Source organism: Anolis sagrei, chromosome 6 (assembly GCF_037176765.1).
Source record: "Anolis sagrei isolate rAnoSag1 chromosome 6, rAnoSag1.mat, whole genome shotgun sequence".
NCBI lineage: Eukaryota > Metazoa > Chordata > Lepidosauria > Squamata > Dactyloidae > Anolis > Anolis sagrei.
This window is the reverse complement of record NC_090026.1, coordinates 25,801,180-25,822,474: the sequence shown is the minus strand read 5'-3', so window position 1 is coordinate 25,822,474 and position 21,295 is coordinate 25,801,180. Positions and strand designations below refer to the sequence as shown.

Sequence of the window (21,295 nt, the reverse complement as noted above, 5' to 3'; positions counted from 1 at the left end):
AAGGTTTTATCCATACTACAATATTTAATATGAAGAGACTAAGATTGCATTCCAATATTATTCCATGAGAATAAGTCACAGCATAGTGCGACTTGCCCACTCAAAAGTGGCATGCATAGACTTGCACTGCAAATATGTACATATTATCCCCACAAATCATTACTGTTCCTCAAATGAATGAAATGTGCAACTCTTCTATCTTGCTCCACTGAGCAAGGACAGTATTGGACCATATTTACTTACACATGAAATAGTTATTTCCTTACCTGGAACAGAAATTTTCTTGTTGTGTGCCCAACAGTTATTTTTTACTGTTATATTTATATACTCTTGCTGCCATTAGTATCCCTTTGGGTAACGCTCTCCAAGATAATAAGCCATGATTTATTAAACAGATATGAGGAAAATATGATGCTTACATGTTACCAATTAATTCTCTGTATAATTCCCAATTCTAAGTGAAGAAGAAAGCCCTGTGAATTAATAGAGGTTCAAAACTATTCTGTAAGATCAATGCAGTGACAGATGTTGCAGCCAGATCGCCATCACATCCTTAACTTCTCAATGCAGGACAGCCATGTACTTCTCAGTGCAAAATCATGATACCTCTCTGACAACAGCTAACAGTGTTTTAATGTAGAAATGATACCTAATTCTCAGGTAGTTTGAAGCATTGGTACTTTTAAATGAAACAGTTATTTGAATATGGTGATGGTAGTGGTTTGATGTGAAGAACAAACAACATAAGCAAGGATAGCCTCTTCCCTCTCTGTAGTGCACTTAAGTCTCCCTATCCCAACTATCGGGATCTTCTAAAATCTGCATGAATTTGAAATGTTTTACACCATTCCTTTTATTATAGGTATGCTAAAAATTACAGGTGAATTATAAAAAAAGTACAGAAATTAGAAGAAAATAACACTCTAGATGCCTGTATACAATGTGCCAAGTTTAGGAAACGGTTAAGATGAGCTTGAAGTACTAGTGCAGGAAGGTAAATATTAAGTTATTAGTATAAAGGAGGAGATGTGGTGGGATGGTTCTCATGATTGGAACATAACAAGTGAAGGATCTCATCTGTTCAAAGGAAATATATGATGAACAAAAGGAGAGGGAGTAGCATTTTAAGTAAAAAACAAATTCATTTGTACAGAAATCATTGTGAGGGATCAAACTGAACTAGTGGAAAACATTTGGATAAAAATGAATGTAGAAATAAATAAATACAGCATTGTTCTAAGGGTTTGCTGTAGGCCATCAAACCAAGATAAGATGGCAAATGATGCTTTTCTGAAACAAATATTTATGTAATGTTCCTGAGCAGAGAAGAAGAACCATCTTCTCTGAACTGTTTCTCTAGGTTGATATGTCAAATCAGCAGGCTTCTAAAACATCATGTGGAGAAGACTGAAGAAAAAAAGTCCTTGCTGACAAACCAGAGGAATAAAGAGACCAGACAACAGAAGTAGAATCAATGAGAGCAACTTTATTGTCACCATTTAAATGTTTCTTGATGGTTAATCAAATTTGGGGGTGCAAATTTGATATGGGAGTGGCTGACGCAGTTGGTTACTCTCGACACAAACCCCCACCATCCCATTTGGTGAAACACCCTGAGAGCAATCCTTGATCACCATGGTTGCTCAAAGCTCCAACTCAGATACTGGAAGGCTAGCTAAAGGGTGTAGGCTGCTTTGATCCCTGGTAAGGGGAAGGACCCCGAAACCAGCCCCAAGGACAAGGGATTCTTCCCAACCTCTAGATCACTCAGTACTCAGGAGAAGTTCAAATTTTAATTCAAGCACAGTTCCTCTAGCTATACAATAATGCTCAGGTGCTTCATAAAGTAATAGAGGACCAGGACATCTCTGCTGTATCCATCTCACCTGAATTCATAGTTGCAACACTAGAGAACTAGTACATGTATTGAAGGAATATTTTGATCAAGCAATCTTACACAACTTCTTTTTTCCATTTTTAATTCAAATTCATATAAAACACAAATAAAGGAACACACACATATATAAACATAAACATACTTAATGGCTAAATAATTAACTACATAATTTATCCTATCAACATGCATCTCAACTCTAATTACATATAACTAAAATAGAACAGAAATAAGTTTTAAAAAAGGTTTTCCTGCTTCTCTTTTGTCCCTTTATAGTTTAACAAGTTTTCATCCTCCTTATATCTAGCAAATTATGTATCTATGCTTGTTTTTATATTAACAAATGATTGTCCCAACAGTTCATATCTCAAAACCTGCATGTAATAACTTTTTATCTCCCTCGGATATACAAGGTGTCTATAATGTCTTTTTGCCATTTGTTATTTTATGCTGAAATATTATTTTTGCACAGAAACATGATTTTCTGCCCAGAAATGCTGCTTCATCTACAAATCAACACACAGGTACATTTTGCACAGAAGATTTGAACAGTGAATAATCTTCAAATGCTGTGCAGTTTTTGAAAACATTCTCACCTTGAAAGGAAAAAAAATCTAAAATTTCTCAGTGCTTCCTTGAAGAAGAAATTTAGGGCAGAATCACATCTGTAATGCACAAGAACAGCAAATTCTTAAAGATAAATCACTATGGAACTACACTGACACGTCTCTTTTTTGTATGCTGATCCCCCCAAAACAATCATTTGTATTTATTTTTAGAAATGTGTCACAACATTTTTTTATTTTCTTGTTTGATTTCATAATGTGTTCCCTATGTAGGATCCAATGTTATTTTAGTAAAAAGTTCATTAAGATCCTTAACATGTAAGGATCTTAATGAACTTGTGTAATAAATCTTACATGGTAAGGTTTATTATACAAACTCAAACCTTTCCCATTGCACTTTGGATAGCTTTTTTCACATCCTTGTTGCGCAAGGTATATATGACTGGATTTAACAATGGTGTCAAGATACTATACATTAGTGGGATCAACTTTGTATTCACTGATGACTGAGAAGAAATGGGCCTTAAATAGGTGAAAATGCAACTGCCATAATACAAGAGAACTACAGTGAGATGAGAAGAGCAGGTGGAGAAAGCTTTTTGTCTCCCTTCTGTGGAGCGTATTTTCAAGACAGTTGAAATGATGTAAGCATATGACAGAAGAATACAGAAAAGGGGTGTCCAAGCTATGATCAGGCCAATGAATAACAAAAGCCTTTGATTCAGGGTAATATCTCCACAAGAGAGCTTTAGCAGAGGAGGGATGTCACAGTAGAAAGCATCAAGGCGGTTGTCATCACAGAAAGGCAACCTGAAGGCAAAACATGTGTGTATTGCAGAGTTGATGAAACCACCAGCCCAACATATAGTAACTAGCTGAAGGCAAAATGTTCTTCTGATAACCAGCGAATAATGCAAAGGTTTGCAAATAGCAACATATCGATCAAAGGCCATAACCGCCAGAAGGAGGCATTCAGTACCTACAAAGGAGAAGAAGAAATACAGTTGAAGCAGACAGCCTATATAAGAGATGCTGTTTCTCTGTGTGAGAAGGAGGCCCAGCATCGGAGGAATAGTAGTAGTAGTGTAGCAGATATCAAGAACAGAGAGGTTACCAAGAAAGAAGTACATGGGAGTTCTGAGTCGCTGGTCCAATGTGGCCATTGTGATAATAAAAGCATTCCACAGCACTGTGAATAAATAAATGGTCAAGAATCCACTGAAGAGTAAAAGGCGTAGATCCTGCAGATCTTGAAAGCCAAGAATTATGAACTCTGAAAGTACTGTTTGGTTATGTGCCTCCATGTCTAATCCCCAACCAGCTGCCAGATTTTTTTTGTCTGTAGGAAAAAGATACAGTACATCAAAGTAGCATCAAAATCAGCGAATACTCAGCAAATCCTATGCTACAAGTTTTGCAGGCTGTTATCAATTAAAGGTTTGCAGTAATTTTGCCACAAAGTCTGCTTGCAAATATTTATTGCTCCTAGGCACTGAAGGCACACAGAAAGAGCTGTGTGTCCATACATAATAATAGTCTAAGTTAGATTTAGTGCACTAAGTTTTGCCAGTGTCTCTTGGTGCTGCTGGAATATACCAAAGCCTCGCCATCATTTGTTACTTTTCTATAAATACATGAAAGAACCTAATAAACAGTTCAATACCTCATATTTTGCAGCTTTGCGTGAGGGTTGAGATCAATTTGGAAGATTCAACAGAAGAATTTATTCATTGTGGCTATTTGGGTCTCTTTCCTCAAGACTTACTGCAATCTTAGTTTCAGGGTAATATCATATGCCTTTCCCAGATGTTTGAACTACAATTCCCAACAACTCCAATCAGCATGGCAAATAACCTAGCATGATGGAAGCTTTCTGTCCAAAAGTGTACCATGATGAGGCAAGGGAAGATGCTTTATATAGCCACATCCATAATGTGGAATGCCTAGTGTATTATTCTGTTATGATTATACGCAATCTGAACCAAACACCAGGTCTCTACACTTAGTCACATAATTTATTAATCATATATTGAATATAACCAGTTCTTTACATGCCCCTGCCTTTACATCTACAAAAAGTGTATTTTGAATAGTTTGACAGTATTCTATTTATAACATATGCACTTGTAAGTACAGTTTACATATGCATCTATTTTTGGATTCGGAACAATGTGTTATTCTGCAGCCTTTTGCAGAACATTCATTCCATTGCTCCATTGTTCTGCTGGCATTGCTTACTGATAAGGATGGGAGACAGGAGGGAAGCAATTAAAAAGAGGTGTTGGATCCAGATTGGCAACACAGTACTATATAGCATATGCAGAAATGCCCCACTGAATTCAATGGGAAAAACTACCAAGAGTTGTTTACATTCTCATTTCCTGAGACAAGGAAATTATGTCTTAAATCTCTTACATTTCAATGAAAATTAAATACAACCAGACAAACATAAAAGGTATCACAATAGTTCCCACTAAAATATCTGTCAGGGGTGATTTGAATGCAATATTCCTGCTTCTTGGCAGGGGGTTGGACTGGATGGCCCATGAGGTCTCTTCCAACTCTTTGATTCTATGATTCTATATGCGTGAATGAAAACTGCATATCGTAGAGGGGAGTGAAGCATATTTAATTTACACTTTTCTAAAAAAAGGAATATATATATATATATATAATGTAACAAGGGTAAGAAGCATCATTACAGTAATTTATTAATATGAGTCATTGCTTCAATCTGAAACAAAAGTATGGCCCAGTCATAAAACATTCCCTTCCTTACCTGTAAAGGGACCTATCTTCTTTCATGTTCTTACATTCGCTGTGTGCTGTGCATTGATTTCACATTTCATTTAAAAATATATGTGAATGTACCTTTGAGAGTTTCTACCTCAAGAGTTTTCCTACGCAAGTAAATTCCCAAAAGTGTTATAAAGACTTTCAACTAATCAATAGGGTCATAACTAAGTCATACAGAAACACATTAAAACTCACTTTAAAAAAGAAAAGAAAAACTATGTTTTAAATTGCTTAGTTTAAAGTGCACATTGTTTTTAAAAATGTAGGATTGTACCATGAGAAGACCGACTACTTAGGTTAGCAAGTATAACCTGTCTTTTCAATGCTTAGCACAAATCAGATGTGTACAGAAAGAGATGCTTGCTCAGCAGGGACCATGTATCATCCTGAACCTATACAAGCTGATCTATTACTATCCACTCAAAATAATAACTGTTGAAAGTTCATGAGTCAAAAAGCCTTTTTCAAAGGCTATGGCTAATTCTGTATTTCAATTTGCATAACTCAAACTTTTTCAAGCACCATTTTTTCATCTCATTTCTATAGTTTGGGGTGAGCTAGGGCTACAATGATAAATATATGATGGTAGCTCCAATTGTTATGAGAGTATATGTAGCAAGGGATTCTCTAAAGTCATCTTCTAGTGAATTATGGTCAACACCATAGCCCAAGATGCTCTGGTTTGTAATTGGAGTCAGGAAAACCAACTTATCATGATAGAGGTCTGAAAGACTCAGCATATGTGTTTCTTGGCTTGCCTTAAATGTGTTCCTTTTCTACACCTGTAGGTCCCACAATCCAAAGCAAACATGTTGTTAGCACTTTTCAATCAAAAGTAAGAGTGTTTATCTATTGAATCGTCTTTTGCCTGCCCTGGTGATCTGTCAGAAAAATAAATACGGTACTATCAAGCTCAATTTCTCCTATGCTCCTGTTCAGTATGTACAGAACACATTAAAACCCACTTTTTCCTATGCTAATCAGCAAAAGAGGTGATCCTAGACAGAGAAACAAAGCCTGTCCGAACTACTACTCCCAGTAGGAAATGAGATGATGCAAGTGGGTTTTAAAATACTTAATAGCTAATTCCCATCATTTATTGAGAAGCAATGCTATGTGAATCAGTGTGATGTATAGCCTCGTTTCTCTATACTGCATTAATGCACAAAGCTGCCTCTAACTAGCAAGCTCCCTCTGGTATGCATTTTGTTGGTATTACTATGAGAATTCTGTATTTTCTCATATGTTTCTACTCATTCATGAATTTCTGAGTGCATTTTTTTGCTTAGGTAGAGCTGTGCAAAATTATCATTAGTCCTCGTAAGTCGAATCAAATTGGTTAAATTTGTACTTACAATGCGATTTCTGGCAAATGGGATATTTCTATAAAATACATATTAAAACACACAACGCAGAGGTGAAACACAAGACATGAGTTTAAAATTTATGCTTAAAACTGGCTGTGTAGGCCTGCTTGAAGAGATAGGTCTTTAGTTGGTTTTAACATTTTGATAGCTAATCTAGCTGTCAGAGCTCTTTCTTAGAAATGACTTCCCTCCTCTTCAGATATGTATAAATGAGTTAGAGGCTTTAACAATGAAATCAGCATAGGTTACATCTAAGCATGAACAACACATCATGTGAATAACACCCTCACTTTCAATTCCATTTTGTTCAATTCCATTGAAGACTCAAGAACCTTAACTGATTTTTCCAGTTATGAATTAAAGGTTCTGCTAAACTTTTCTGGGAGGAATATGTTGCTAAGTTAACACTCTTCTGCATGAAGCTAGCTTTGAGAATTCCATAAGAAGCATAGTTCTAGCATTCAAATATTTCCCAAGTTTGTGGTAACATATGTATTTGGATTTTTCCTGCCCCCGATGTCTGCTTTTTACTGGGGCTCTGTATTTCTCCCACTTTGCTTTCCACCAGTGAAATCTGTGATAGTGGTGGAGTATTTCAGATTTTGGATTTCGGGAAATAGGAGATTCCACTAGTAACACAGGCTGAACCACAATTCTCCTTCAGGAAAAAAGGATGATGAGGAGTATTGTCTTTAGCACTTGTAACTCAACCATATTTGCATGTTAACTACTTTGATTCATTATCATATTGATAAACTAGAAAGACATCTAAATGTATGGATGCTTTATTTAATTAACTATTAACAAAACATTAAAAGTAGTTTTCAGAAAACAAGTAAGCAAGAAATAATGATTTCATTACAAATATATATACCTAAATGTATGCGTATATTAATATCCAGAAGACTATGAATGGTGAAGAATGCTGCTGAGCTTTTTGGAGGCAATTTCCTAAACAAAAAAAAGGAACACCCCCCCCCCCCTTTCAGATGGGAAGCCAAACAAAAAGGGTTACTCTTTGCATCCCTAGACCATCCTAGAGAATGATATTCTACAATACTTGTGATGTGGTGAGATAATACAAAGGCAAGGCCAGAGTGTATCCTTCTTCCTTCTATTCTTAGGATTTAAATCACATGAAGGCTCAAATCCTTTCTAGGGGTTATGCTGTTATATCATTTTTCAGAACTGTTCAAGTGATGAGCTATTGTATTAGCTTTGTGTTTTTCCCATTGTTAGATGCTCTGTATGTGGTGTTTCCATTAGTGCATAAAATCAAAGAATTTATTTTCCACACAATCAACTGGGAATTCCCCAGAAGCCATGCAAATTACACCCCTTGGGTGTTTCCGAAGTCTTTAAAAGTTCTGGCAGGTCTACCTCCTTTGCTAGAAGCAAAAAGCTTGGGCAGCAGAATATCAAACAAGCCACACCTTGTTCTATCTCTTGCTCTTATGCATAATTCAAAGACATGGTTTCTGATCGTCAAATTCGCATCTACGTATGTTCGCACTGAGATGAAATCATTTTGATAATCAGGTGGCTCTTCCAGATATCCTTTACAAGACAACTATAATAATTTCTTCGGTGAGTTTGTTGTTTGTGCTGGAAAGTTTACTCTGACTTATGTGAGCATATCATAGGACTTTTAAATCTAGTAGATTTCAATGATTGAGTGGGAATTCAAACCTCGTTCTTCCAGTATTCTAGCTTTAATCTAGAGGATATACTTCAATTTCCCTTCTTCAGTAGCACAGAGTAACAGCCTCTGCTTTTCTATAATTCATCATAGGCTATCACTCATTGCTAAGTATGATTATTTTTCTTTAATTACAAACATGTGGCATTTTATGGAAATTATGGTGCACACTTTATCTTTTCCTAGCCCTGATCACCATGGATCATTGTTCACTGCAGATGTCAGTGAAAAGTTACCACTAAGGTTAAAGGAACATAGGACCTCATCATAAAGACTGCCAGAAACAGCAAAGAGTAATTCCGACAGTTCATATTGGGAGATATGGGGAGCCCATCACCCCATGCACCGCATTGCCGACTTACCCAAGTCACTATCCCATGGGGGGAAGTATCATCCGCCTGGCTTCCCATATTGTTCCTGGTGGTACACGGGAAGCCTCCCATGTTGCTGTCATGGTGGCATACTCCATATGGTGGCATGCCTTGAGTCCCCTTTGGAGTAGAGAAAGGTGAGGTAGAAATGCCATAAATAAATCATCTTTCCTTTTACTATGGAGCCCCACCAGAAGTACCTGTCTGTCATGTAATGGGAGCCAGTGGGTTCTGTGCTTAAAGGAAAGGCAAAGTCAAGTATGCCACCGACTCTACCCCTGTCTGATGAGGTCGATAGTTACATGGAAGGAAATGGATGCTGTCGTTGTAGTTTGTAAAATATGTATCTCCCTTTCTGCTTACTACAGTCAGGATATTCCCATCCCTGATTTGAAGAAAAACAGAAGGAATAACTGCATTAAACACCACTGTGATTTGGTACTTTATTTAGATGCCGTTGAGTGTTTACACTTCGCTAGCATACATAAAAATGACTTTGCAATTCTAAGACTTTCATAATCAGCATGCAATTCTCTTTACGAGCTATTCTTACCTATTAAATATTCCACTCTAGTCAAACCCCAAAGAATATGAACTGTAGGGATGGAGAAAACTGTCTTCAAAGGTTGGGCTTTTTTAAAGTTTAAAGTCATATTTTTGTATTTATGGAAACAAATTGCTAATACAGTGATTGGATTATTTGTACGGTTTCTTGATAGTTTTTAATCATGTCTATGATTTTATGGAAGCAATCAATTAAAGTCCAAAAGCAATTAGTATATTAATAAATAGCAATATATGGCTGTGCTTTCTTTCTTGAAATCAGACAGGATAAGACATGATACAAGCTGGGTAGATGCGGGGAATGCCGTGGATGTAGCGTACCTGGATTTCAGTAAGGCCTTCGACAAGGTCCCCCATGACCTTCTGGCAAGGAAACTAGTCCAATGTGGGCTAGGCAAAACTACGGTGAGGTGGATCTGTAATTGGTTAAGTGGACGAACACAGAGAGTGCTCACTAATGCTTCCTCTTCATCTTGGAAAGAAGTGACGAGCGGAGTGCCGCAGGGTTCCGTCCTGGGCCCGGTTCTGTTCAACATCTTTATTAATGACTTAGATGAAGGGCTAGAAGGCATGATCATCAAGTTTGCAGATGACACCAAATTGGGAGGGATAGCCAATAGTCCAGAGGACAGGAGCAGAATTCAAAACGATCTTGACAGATTAGAGAGATGGGCCAAAACTAACAAAATGAAGTTCAACAGTGACAAATGCAAGATACTCCACTTTGGCAGAAAAAATGAAATGCAAAGATACAGAATAGGGGACGCCTGGCTCGAGAGCAGTACGTGTGAAAAAGATCTTGGAGTCCTCGTGGACAACAAGTTAAACATGAGCCAACAATGTGATGTGGCGGCAAAAAAAGCCAATGGGATTTTGGCCTGCATCAATAGGAGCATAGTGTCTAGATCTAAGGAAGTAATGCTACCCCTCTATTCTGCTTTGGTTAGACCACATCTGGAATATTGTGTCCAATTCTGGGCACCACAATTCAAGAGAGATATTGACAAGCTGGAATGTGTTCAGAGGAGGGCGACTAAAATGATCAAGGGTCTGGAGAACAAGCCCTATGAGGAGCGGCTTAGGGAACTGGGCATGTTTAGCCTGAAGAAGAGAAGGCTGAGAGGAGATATGATAGCCATGTATAAATATGTGAGAGGAAGCCACAGGGAGGAGGGAGCAAGCTTGTTTTCTGCTTCCTTGGAGACTAGGACGCGGAACAATGGCTTCAAACTACAAGAGAGGAGATTCCATCTGAACATTAGGAAGAACTTCCTGACTGTGAGAGCCGTTCAGCAGTGGAACTCTCTGCCCCGGAGTGTGGTGGAGGCTCCTTCTTTGGAAGCTTTTAAGCAGAGGCTGGATGGCCATTTGTCAGGGGTGATTTGAATGCAATATTCCTGCTTCTTGGCAGGGGGTTGGACTGGATGGCCCATGAGGTCTCTTCCAACTCTTTGATTCTATGATTCTATGATACATTGTTTCTGCAGGATTAGTTTAGAATTTGTCAGACCACTTTTAATGTAAATTATAATGTTTAATGCCATCTACAGTAACTTTTATGAAAGATGCCAAATTGGGGAAAGTTACTTTTCTAAAGCTTTGACATAAACTAAATTAAATATCTTACTTCATCTGCCCTACTTGCTTTGAAAGTAAGAATCTCATCCAAAATTAAATGTAAAGTAAAACTTACTCCTACCAAAACAAAACAAAACAAAACAAAACAAAACAAAACAAAACAAAAAGCCTGAGTCACAATGGTCATTTATTTTTGAAGGGTTGATCAGATTTTGTGATTTTCTTATTACATTCTCCTGCACTGACCATTTTTAAATTCTACTGTCAGTAATATTTGTTTTAAAGAACAACTTAACCATTATCGAAACAACCTTATCAGATTAGTTCTTATAGCTAAGACATGGGCAAACCAGGACTGCAGGACAAACATGGCCCCTTGGGCTCTTTTGTCTGGCCCTCCTTTGCCTTGGGCCTCCTATCAGCATGTGGATCAAGTGACCTGCTGCATTTCCAGACTGAAAGAAGGGCTGAAGCAGAAACACACTACCAAGACCTCCCCAGGGCTCTTACCAACCATGTGTCTCCTCCTCTCAGCCTGGGGATGTGGCAGGCCCCTGTGTCCTCAGGCTAAGAGGAGGACTCTCCCTCCCACACCATGCCAACTGACCCCCATGCCGACTGTCTCTCTGTGCCAACAGCCCCCCATCTCCCTTGCCCTCCATCTCCCCTCCCAGCCCGGTCTAGCCTGCCTTCCCCACACCACTTTGCAATGAGCCCACCCCCCACAAAAAAGTTTGTCCATGCCTGTTATAGATGCACAAGCAGAGGGTAGGGTGAGCATGAGATCAAAGAACAGCAGGTATCTTTAATGCTACATGAGAGTTACAGGAGGATGGTGAAGAAGCTGTAAAATGCATTATACCATCTCAAGGTGCATTATACCATATTGAAGAAGAAGACAGGCAAGAGATGAGATATTGCAGCTGGCCTGCTTACCAGCACTGCAGGTGTTTCTTCACTCACCTTTCAGACTGATTCTCCCCTTCCTCCACACAGCTCAAAAGTCTGCTGATATCTTTTGCTTTCACCACCCACAGACAGCTTGCTAGCCTCCTCAGAAAAGTGGGGCAGGAAGAAGAGAGAAGTGGGCTGGCTGCAGACAACTGCAGGTGGGTAAAAATTCATCTGGGAGAGTCCACCGTCAAAGAAACTGACGCCCACCCCAGCCCTTCTCTCCAAGGAAAGTTAATGCCAAATGGCCACTGTCACTGTTTTTTCTTGTCCCAGTATTTAAAAAGTGGTGGCAGAGTTCACAAAAGTGGTGGCAGAGTTCAAGCATAAGTTAGCTCCTGTTTTTGGAGTCAATTTTTAATTAATCTTTTCATCAATAATATATGGTACCAGGGAACAGCTATGGGAGTATTGCTTTCATGCCATACTCAAAAGCTACCTGGGAACAGTATTGTGTTCCCTGGAAACAGAATGATAGATCGAACATAATTTTGCTTAAATACAATGGGATTCTCCTTAACCCTTATATTGCTCCCATTCACACTTGTTTAAAAATGAGATGCAAAGATAAAAGTCAAATAAACTGTATTATTGTTTGAAATGCAAATGTCGTTATTGCAAAAAAATTAATTTTCTGCTTTTCTGTTCTTTTTCAGAAACGATATCAAGTAAATACACATTCATCTATATCTATCTTCACTAGAACTCATAAATAGTGAAGCAAATGGCTAACCATAGCACCGTATCTAGATTCCAGCTAATGGGTTTTGAGAGCCTTCCGGGGTGGCAGATCATCCTCTTCACTGTGTTCTTCCTTATCTATATTCTAACCATTACAGGCAATGTAGTCATCATTGTGATGGTCAAGCTGGAGCCATGCCTCCATTCTCCAATGTACTTTTTCCTCCAAAATCTTTCCTTCCTAGAGATATGGTACACAACCACTATTGTACCCAAGATGCTCATCAGCCTCCTTGTAGAAAACAAGACCATCTCCTTCAATGAGTGTATGTCCCAGTTGTACTTTTTTGTTTTCTTGGGAGCAACAGAGTGTTTTTTTCTTTCTGTAATGGCATATGACCGGTATTTGGCAATTTGTGACCCTCTGCATTACTCTGTAACTATGAACATTCAGTTCTGCATTCATTTGTCAATCGGGTCTTGGATGAGTGGTCTCCTCACAGGGCTTTTGCCATCTTTGCTGATCTCCAGACTAAATTTCTGTAGCTCCAATCAAATCAATCACTTTTTTTGTGACATTCCCCCTTTGCTGAAGCTCTCTTGCTCTGACACTTCAGTCATCGAGATAAGCATATTTGTGCTCTCTGTATTAGTACTTTTCACTTGTTTTATGCTTACCCTAATATCTTACACATTCATTATTTTCACTATTGTGAAAATCCCTTCTGCTTCTGGAAAGAAGAAAACATTCTCCACTTGCGGCTCACATTTGCTTGTGGTGGTAATATATTATGGCACTATGATGTCTATGTATATTCAACCTAGTGCTAGCCTTTCTTCAGAGCTCAATAAAGTTGTCTCTGTCTTTTACACTGTGGTAACACCACTTCTTAACCCTGTCATCTACAGTTTGAGGAATAATGCCTTCAAGGACTCTTTACAGAAGTTGATCAAAAGGAAATGTATCTTATATAGCTTTTAACCAATTGTTTTTAGACAACATTAAGAGTAAACTCACAAAGTTGCTTGTTTCTTTCATCTACATGTGAAATAACAACATTTAAGAAAGGAAGCATGATGAATTATTCTATTTATTAGCATACTGTTCATGTGTGGTTCTTGTAAAACATATGTTCTTTGCCATACTTGTCCCCACTCTGAGGAAGTTGGGCTTGCTTTTCTGTGGCCTCAATGTGATTAATCACTTCTTTTGTGACAGTGCCCCTTTATTCCATTTAGCTTGTGATGCCATCTAGTTACTAAAGTTTATTGACTTCATTCTCTCACTTCCTATTCTTTTGGGTTCTCTTTTCTTGGCACTGATATATTTACATTTTAAAAACCATTTTCCAGATTCCTTCTGCCACAGGAAGGCAGAAACCTGTATCCACATATGCCTCCCGTTTTACAGTAGTACCATTGGTTATGGCACCTTGGTCTTCATTTATGTTAGACTTTCCCAAACCAGATTGATGGATCTCAACAAAATTGCATCTGTGGTGACTACCACAGTGACACACATGCTGAAACATATCATAGTCACCTTTAGAAACAAGAAATGCTTAATGATTTTGTATTGTGTATACCTAAATTGTTGTAAACCGCTCTGAGTTGCCTAAGGGCTGAGAAGAGCGGTATACAAATAAAGTAAGTAAATAAATAAAGTCCAAGAAGTATTCAGACATTCAATTCATAAGTATATGGGTAGAACAAAGCAAGCAGGTTGAAAAAGATGAAAAACTCCTGAGGTTTCTTCATTTACACCTTTTTTCTCCTACTAACAACTGATTGTTTCCAAGACTTATTGTCATAGCAACATTCTGGGATTTACAAGGCTAGGGGATAATAACAGATCCAATATATCCAATGTGCTTTATGTTTAAGCATCAATGAGGATATAGGTTTACCTCCTGTGGAGTGATGGCCAAATATGAAAGATCAAACTAAACAAGGACTGATTTTTTTACTTATGGCCTATTTAAGTGAGTTGTTCCTGAAGTTGAGCAAAATATGCGCAGCACACCTGCTTAGAAATTGTAGCATGGTACGTATAAAGATCAAAGTAGAAATCTTTTTGCATGTGAATGTATGCTGCTTCTAGGTTGTTGCTCATGAGACTTCTAATTTCAAAGTTCAAAACATTATATATTTTGGAGCAATACTTGTTTATTGTTTTTATCATATGCATTGTTTCAGTTACATTTGGACACAACCCTTGAATATCCTTGTCACCTGCCTTAAGTCTGATAAGGAAGGAAAAGTGGGATAAAAGAAATAAAACAAAATAAAGATGTTTGAATTGGGATATCATGGTGAGGTTTATGTGCCATCTTTGATCTAAGCATTGGGGGAAAATAAATGATTCGGAGGAGGAGCCCACATATCCAAGATCCTAGGGACAAACTAACTCAAGCATTCCAACTCTAGGAATGTCTAAATCTTCCAGTTTAACACTATGGTCAATTTACAGTGGAAGTTTACCATAGTGTCATGCTGGAAAACCTAAATATTCCCAGATAAGTGTTTCCTAAGGTTAAAAAGAAAGAAATAAAGTTGTTGTTGGTGGTGGTGGGGGGGGGGGGGGTCATAACCTTTCACTTTCACAATGGTCTGATATCACGAATTCAAGAAAACATGAAGAACTTACTATATAACTGTCACAACTCATTAGCAACCCAGCATCCACTTTCAGTCTGTCAACATACTTATATTTATGTCTATTTAATACCTTTGAGTTAAAAATTTTATATCAGGGAGTAATAGGGTCATGGTAGCAAACTGATATTAACCCACTCTTCAATTACTCCTAAATACCGCCAGTGTTCAAAGTTGGCCATGTTGGGTCTATGTGCAAATTTCAGTCCAGAACCTTTGTTGGCAGGGTTCAATACTCTCTGGATACAGGTGAACTACATCTCCCAGAATCTAAGATCATGTTTGTATGTTTCTGTTCAATTTCAACAACAACTCCAGGTCTGAACACCTGAGGATACAGTTAAACAAGAGGGAAAGGGACATTTCTAACATATGCAATTTTTAATTAAGTCCCTTGTGATCCAAGCCAACTATGCTTTGTTTTTTGACTCTTAGAGAGCTCAGCTGTGCTATAGGGAAGAAGGAGAGAGATAAATGAAAGGGAACCCTGTTTTTAATAAGCTTTTTTTTTTTACATTATTTCTGAAAAATATATTATTCTGATATGTACAAACAATGATAATAGGGCTACTGCTGGATCCATGGTAAGGTGTTGTGGGTTATTTCATAGGGGTAATAGCAACATCAGTAGTTTAGATGAGCAAAGTTCTAAGAATGAGGGAATGGTTCTACAAAGAAATAGAGATCTTGTAAGAATTCTGGACTAGTGGTCCTGTTTTTGAAGAAAAATACAAAATCTTGAAATATAAGTGAAATAATTATTCAGTTTTTTCCTGAACCACTTTTATCCACCTCTGATTTATGAATTTTAATATATAATTGAATGCAAATATTATCTAGAATTGTTTGTCTCAACCATTTTTGTCTACAATGTGTTTTTACAATTGACATCACATTTTTCTGTGGGACCTGGCAGACACACTAAAGTATATGCTACTAAAACGCATATTCTGCTTTTTCCTATTGCTATTAGATTGTCTTCTATTATATCTTTTTCTCAGTTTTTATGTAGGGTTCACATTATGTTTCATTAAGGGCAACAAACTAAACATTACGACAAGGGGCTATAAAGAAAAAGGCTTGATGTATTCATGATGCATAATGTTCTTAAAGGGTTGTGCTGAAATAAACATTATTATTTGAAGTCGTTGCACATGAAAAAACATGTTGGAAGGACAACTCTGCTATATTTTCTATGTTGTTACCATGAGTCATGGAAGCAATGTTTCTGTGAAGTAGCAGAAAAAGGTAAGGTGATACTAATGAAAATGTTATCTTTTGGTAATTAGATATTGATGTATGGACCTTACTTTTCAGGTGGAAACTAAAGGCTCCAGTTTTGTGGGATAACAGAGATAACAGAAGTTCCATATTGCTTACATTATGCATGCTAAAACAGATCCAATTATTTGTTACAACCCCAAGAAATGAAAATTGTGTCCAGATCCATTAGCCCATCTGAAATGTCACTTTACAAAACTATAGGACTGTAGATTAGAGCTGAGAACCAAGTGGAGCTATGCAATGATATGGTATAGCATTTTGGTAAAGGAATTGGATGATCTAGCTCCCAAATTTGGCCTGCTGGACTAGCTGAAAGAAGAAAATGTACTACATATGGATTGATCTGTTCCTTTTCATTTATTTTGGTGTTACATTTTTTCATGACTTTTAGTTCAGTTCATCCTGAATTCTGAGAATCTTCTTTATCTAATGTGGGATTCTTTCAAAATTTTAGTTGAAAAAATGAATTTGTATTTTTTTTCTCTTAATATGTGTATGCTTGCATGCAACATTATGTACACATTTCCCAAGCTATTTCTAACATGATGAGTTTAAATGTATTTTTCACTAATAGTCATGGGGCCCATATGAAAGAGGGGAAAACCCCCCCAAAAGCTTGTAAGTCTTCTCCCAGACATACAAGCTAGAGACTCCAGTCAACCAGGTCTGTAGCCAGAGAGGGGAAGTGTTCACCTGAAAAGTTTCAGGTTTTTAGAAAACCTGTTTTACTCATGAATTGGTTAACCAGTTAAAATGCATGAGTAAATCAGTTTGAACCCTTGACACCCCCCCCCCCCCCAAATACAGGCCTGAAGTCAACGGTATCAGCTCTTTCACATCCTGCCACCCATTTGCCTCAGATATCCTCAACCCCATCCTCCCCTCTAACTAACTAGTCCTTCCAAAGCAGCTAGCTAGATTGTAAACTTCTTCATTGCCCATCAATCTCCCATGTTTCTTTGCATTCGAACATATAATTAATGCAAATGGTTACTTGGAATAGCTTTAACCTCCATGAATTCAAGTAGTTACCTTTAAAACTGTCGATATTAATATTGTCACTATTATTTGCTGTAGCAAATTCAATATTTACTATATGCTGTGTGAATAATGGATTTCTACAGTCTCCTGCAAGGCAATTTTATAGGTTGGCTAATATATCTAACTGAATTTTTGTAATGAAGTTAATGCCTTGATGCTTTGCATTACTGAACAGGAATTCCTCTTATTTGAAAATATGACTACAGCCCTTCATGCTGCCCAAAATATGGTTATTGCTAGGGTTTCCCAAAAATCTGATAAGGATTAGTGAAAATGGCTTGTATCTATCTTCTAGTGCAACCAGAAGGGCCTTCTACCAATACTTAAACAATAGTTGATATAATTCAAGGGGTAGTCTATGTTTGTAGATTGGTACCTGAATCACTATAACTATTGCTTAAGTAAATGTTTTGTAATGAAGGTAATATTGCCTTAGGAAGGTTCTGTGATGAATCTATTTGATTTATATACTAATTGACAGTTATTTGATTTTACATTTTGGACCAATGCAAAACTCAGGCTGGTATTCCATATCTACAACTTTAGTAAAGTAACTTAACTGTCTCTGTTAATCTCCCCCCTCCACCTTTTCCCCACACTGCTGATTCCTGTTAAAATAGAATCATAAAATCATAGAGTTGGAAGAGACCTCGTGGGCCAACCAGTCCAGCCCCCGGCCAAGAAGCAGGAATATTGCATTCAAAGCACCCCTGACAGATGGCCATCCAGCCTCTGATTAAAAGCCTCCACCACACTCCAAGGCAGAGAGTTCCACTGCTGAATAGCTTTCACAGTCAGGAAGTTCTTCCTCATGTTCTGATGGAATCTCCTTTCTTGTAGTTTGAAGCCATTGTTCTGCATCCTAGTCTCCAGGGAAGCAGAAAACAATAGGTAGGAGATAGGGAGTTACAATTGTGGTAATAGTGTCACAATTAGCAATCATTAATATTTGTGGTGCTTGCATGAATAAGTAGTTAGGCATGTGGAATATTGGCCAAAGTTATCCTATTTAATTTTACATTTCTCCAGACTGACAAAGGCACCTAAAAATCTCTAAACCAAAGTGCCTGCAAAGGGGTTTTTGAATCACAGATTAAATATGCATATTTATGAAAATAATGTTTTAAACATTTCCTGGTCCTCCTTGTAATAATAGAATCGTGCCATTTATTCCACTGATGTTGCTATCAAAATGAAGTTTTGCCCCACCTAGCATACTGAAATTAAAACTTCCTATATAGTGTGAGTATTTAACATAGTGCAAGCATAGAGGGGGTGGATGAAATCTTCGCTGCATTTTCTGAACAGCACAGGACAACACACTCAAATTTAATATATTTTTTCTTGCAGCTATTTTTAAAATACACTGAATGGCTTTGAAGAGGAATAACACAACAGTGACTGAATTTATTCTTCTGGGTTTCACTCAGAGTCCAAAGATTCAATCCATGCTCTTTTTCATCTTCCTCATCATGTATATCTTAACTTGGATTGGAAACCTCCTCATTATCATTACTGTGATTTACACACCTGTTCTCCATATGCCAATGTACTTCTTTTTGGCTAACTTGGCTGTCATAGACATTAGTGACTGCTCTGTGACAGCAGTAAAAATGCTGTGGGACTTCATCTCTCATACAAATTCTATCTCTTTCAACTGGTGTATTGTTCAAATTTTTTTCTTTCATTTTACAGGTGGGGCTGTTGTGTTCTTCCTAGTTGTAATAGTTGTTGATCGATACATAGCTATCTACAAACCACTGCTATATTTAGTCATCATGAACCAGGGAGTTTGCAGTGGTTTGGTCTCAGGAGCGTGGCTGGGTGGTTTTGCTCATTCCATTGTCCAAGTAGTACTAATACTTCAGTTGTCTTTTTGTGGCCCAAATATCATAGACAACTTCTACTGCGATGTCCCACAGGTGATCAAATTGTCTTGTACAGACACATATGTTGCAGAGCTGCTGATGGCTTGTAATAGTGGCCTACTCCTCACACTAATTTTCTGCATCTTACTTGTGTCATATATTGTCATCTTAGTAAAGATTAGAATGCATGTGATAGAAAACAAGTGCAAAGCCCTGTCTACATGCTCTACACAGGTCATTGTCATGAGCTTGCATTTTGTTCCAGCAATGTTCATTTATGATCGCCCTTTCCGTACATCTCCAATGGACAAAATAATCTCTGTCTTGTACACAACAATCACACCAGTGCTAAATCCAATTATCTTTACTCTACGAAACACAGAAATGAAGAACAGTATTAGAAAACTGTTAGGAAAAAATTTGTAATGTAAATAAAAATTCTTTCATAATAGGTAATTCTGTTATGAACTCTGCTGATTCTTAGAGGAAAACATCTGTAGAAAATACAGTCAAACCATTTCTTCAGTGCTCTACATCACTGCTCTTCTTGGTGTGACTATCCTATCAAAGGGGCTCTAAGGTCATGGATGATTTTGTTTATGTTTTTGTATCTGGTTTTATCTGTATTCTGTTTTTTTTAACCTATCTTGTTATGGTTTTTTTTGGAGGGTGCAGAAGCCGGGTTTATATGATTGCATAAATACATGCATGAATAAATGGTAGATTCCAGAGATTGTGTGATGATATTCTGTCACTGTAGACAATGTGCCAACTTTTCTGTAGTGACTCAGTTGTTCTTAGACCTAGATAATCAATACTATAAAAGCCAACAATATCAATAGCTGGGGTGATTTAGGTGTGGGAGAAGAATAGATGTTCCTTTCTTAAAAGGATAAATTAACAGAAATAGCAAATTGAAGATTAGGTTGGGCTAGTCAACAAAACAAAACCAAAAGATCCAGTGAGATCAACTTAAGTGACAATCAGTTATTGCTAACACTGTGTGTGAAATACATTATGTGGAAATAATTCATTATATAAATTAAATTCCCTCAAACAATCCTGATTGGTGGTAATAATCCCATCACAATTTACATGATGGTGTTCTCAATGAGCAAAGCTAGGTTCCCTCCCTCCTTCTGCATTCATCTTTTTTCCTATGTTACAGGTACAATGTCTAGTGTTTCTCCCCATGCTTTTATTTTTGTACCCCCAGATGCCTCCAAGGTGCTTTAGCCTCTGCCTTCCTTCACAAGAACCGATATTCAAATGGATTCAGATTAGACCAGTTTGCTTCATTAGTTTGAATTTTGATGAATAGGTTCCACAGGACAAATAATATGACAGTTTTATTCTGAAGAGATATTCTTTCTTTATGAATTTACTGTCATTTGCATTACATCTTCTTAAGGTATGTTGTGAATGATAAAAAAATGTATCAGGACAACCAGAAGTCAAAAGTGATGGAATTCATTTTGCTGGGCCTCACTGAGAACTCTATATTGAACATCATCCTTTTTGTGATTTTCTTCACTCAGGCCTGTAGCCAGGATTTTGATTCGGGGGGGGGGGAGGGGCTGAGTTTGATTCGAGGGAAGGGCTGACGATCTACCCTAGCAAACCTTTTGTATTGTTATCCCAATACCCCCATGCATATGGGATATATTGAGCATGGTGATCAGATGATATGAATAAACATAACAGTTTAAATAATGTACCAGTAAGGCCTTCTCATGGACCACCCTGAGAATTTGGGGGGGGGGGGGTTCCCCCCGGCTACATGCCTGTTGGCTTGGAAATCTGACTCACAAGGTTGGGAGTCAAATTCCTTCGAAGATCTTTTTTTCCTCACATTGCCATTTTAAGTTTTGCATTTTTTAATTTAACTTGACATACAAAGCAAAAATCCAGGCCTTTGTGCTATCCAGAATATCTTGTTCACAACAACAATATTATTACTCAAAAAAAAAGTTGTACATC

The 21,295-nt window shown here is 37.6% G+C and overlaps 3 protein-coding genes across 3 annotated transcripts; 2 read left to right on the top strand and 1 right to left on the bottom strand.

Annotated features, from left to right (window-relative positions):
* Positions 1 to 2,837: 2,837 nt before the first annotated feature.
* LOC132779562 (olfactory receptor 5V1-like) lies at positions 2,838 to 3,764 on the bottom strand. The gene has a single exon (XM_060783246.2). It carries the CDS (start codon positions 3,762 to 3,764, stop codon positions 2,838 to 2,840), a length of 927 nt encoding a protein of 308 aa, XP_060639229.2.
* Positions 3,765 to 12,510: 8,746 nt separating this feature from the next.
* OR11L1 (olfactory receptor family 11 subfamily L member 1) lies at positions 12,511 to 13,449 on the top strand. Its single transcript, XM_060783105.2, has one exon. It carries the CDS (start codon positions 12,511 to 12,513, stop codon positions 13,447 to 13,449), a length of 939 nt encoding a protein of 312 aa, XP_060639088.2.
* A 5,368-nt stretch (positions 13,450 to 18,817) lies between these two features.
* On the top strand, positions 18,818 to 19,741 carry LOC132779412 (olfactory receptor 4D1-like). The gene has a single exon (XM_060783106.2). It carries the CDS (start codon positions 18,818 to 18,820, stop codon positions 19,739 to 19,741), a length of 924 nt encoding a protein of 307 aa, XP_060639089.2.
* The last annotated feature ends 1,554 nt before the right edge of the window (positions 19,742 to 21,295 follow it).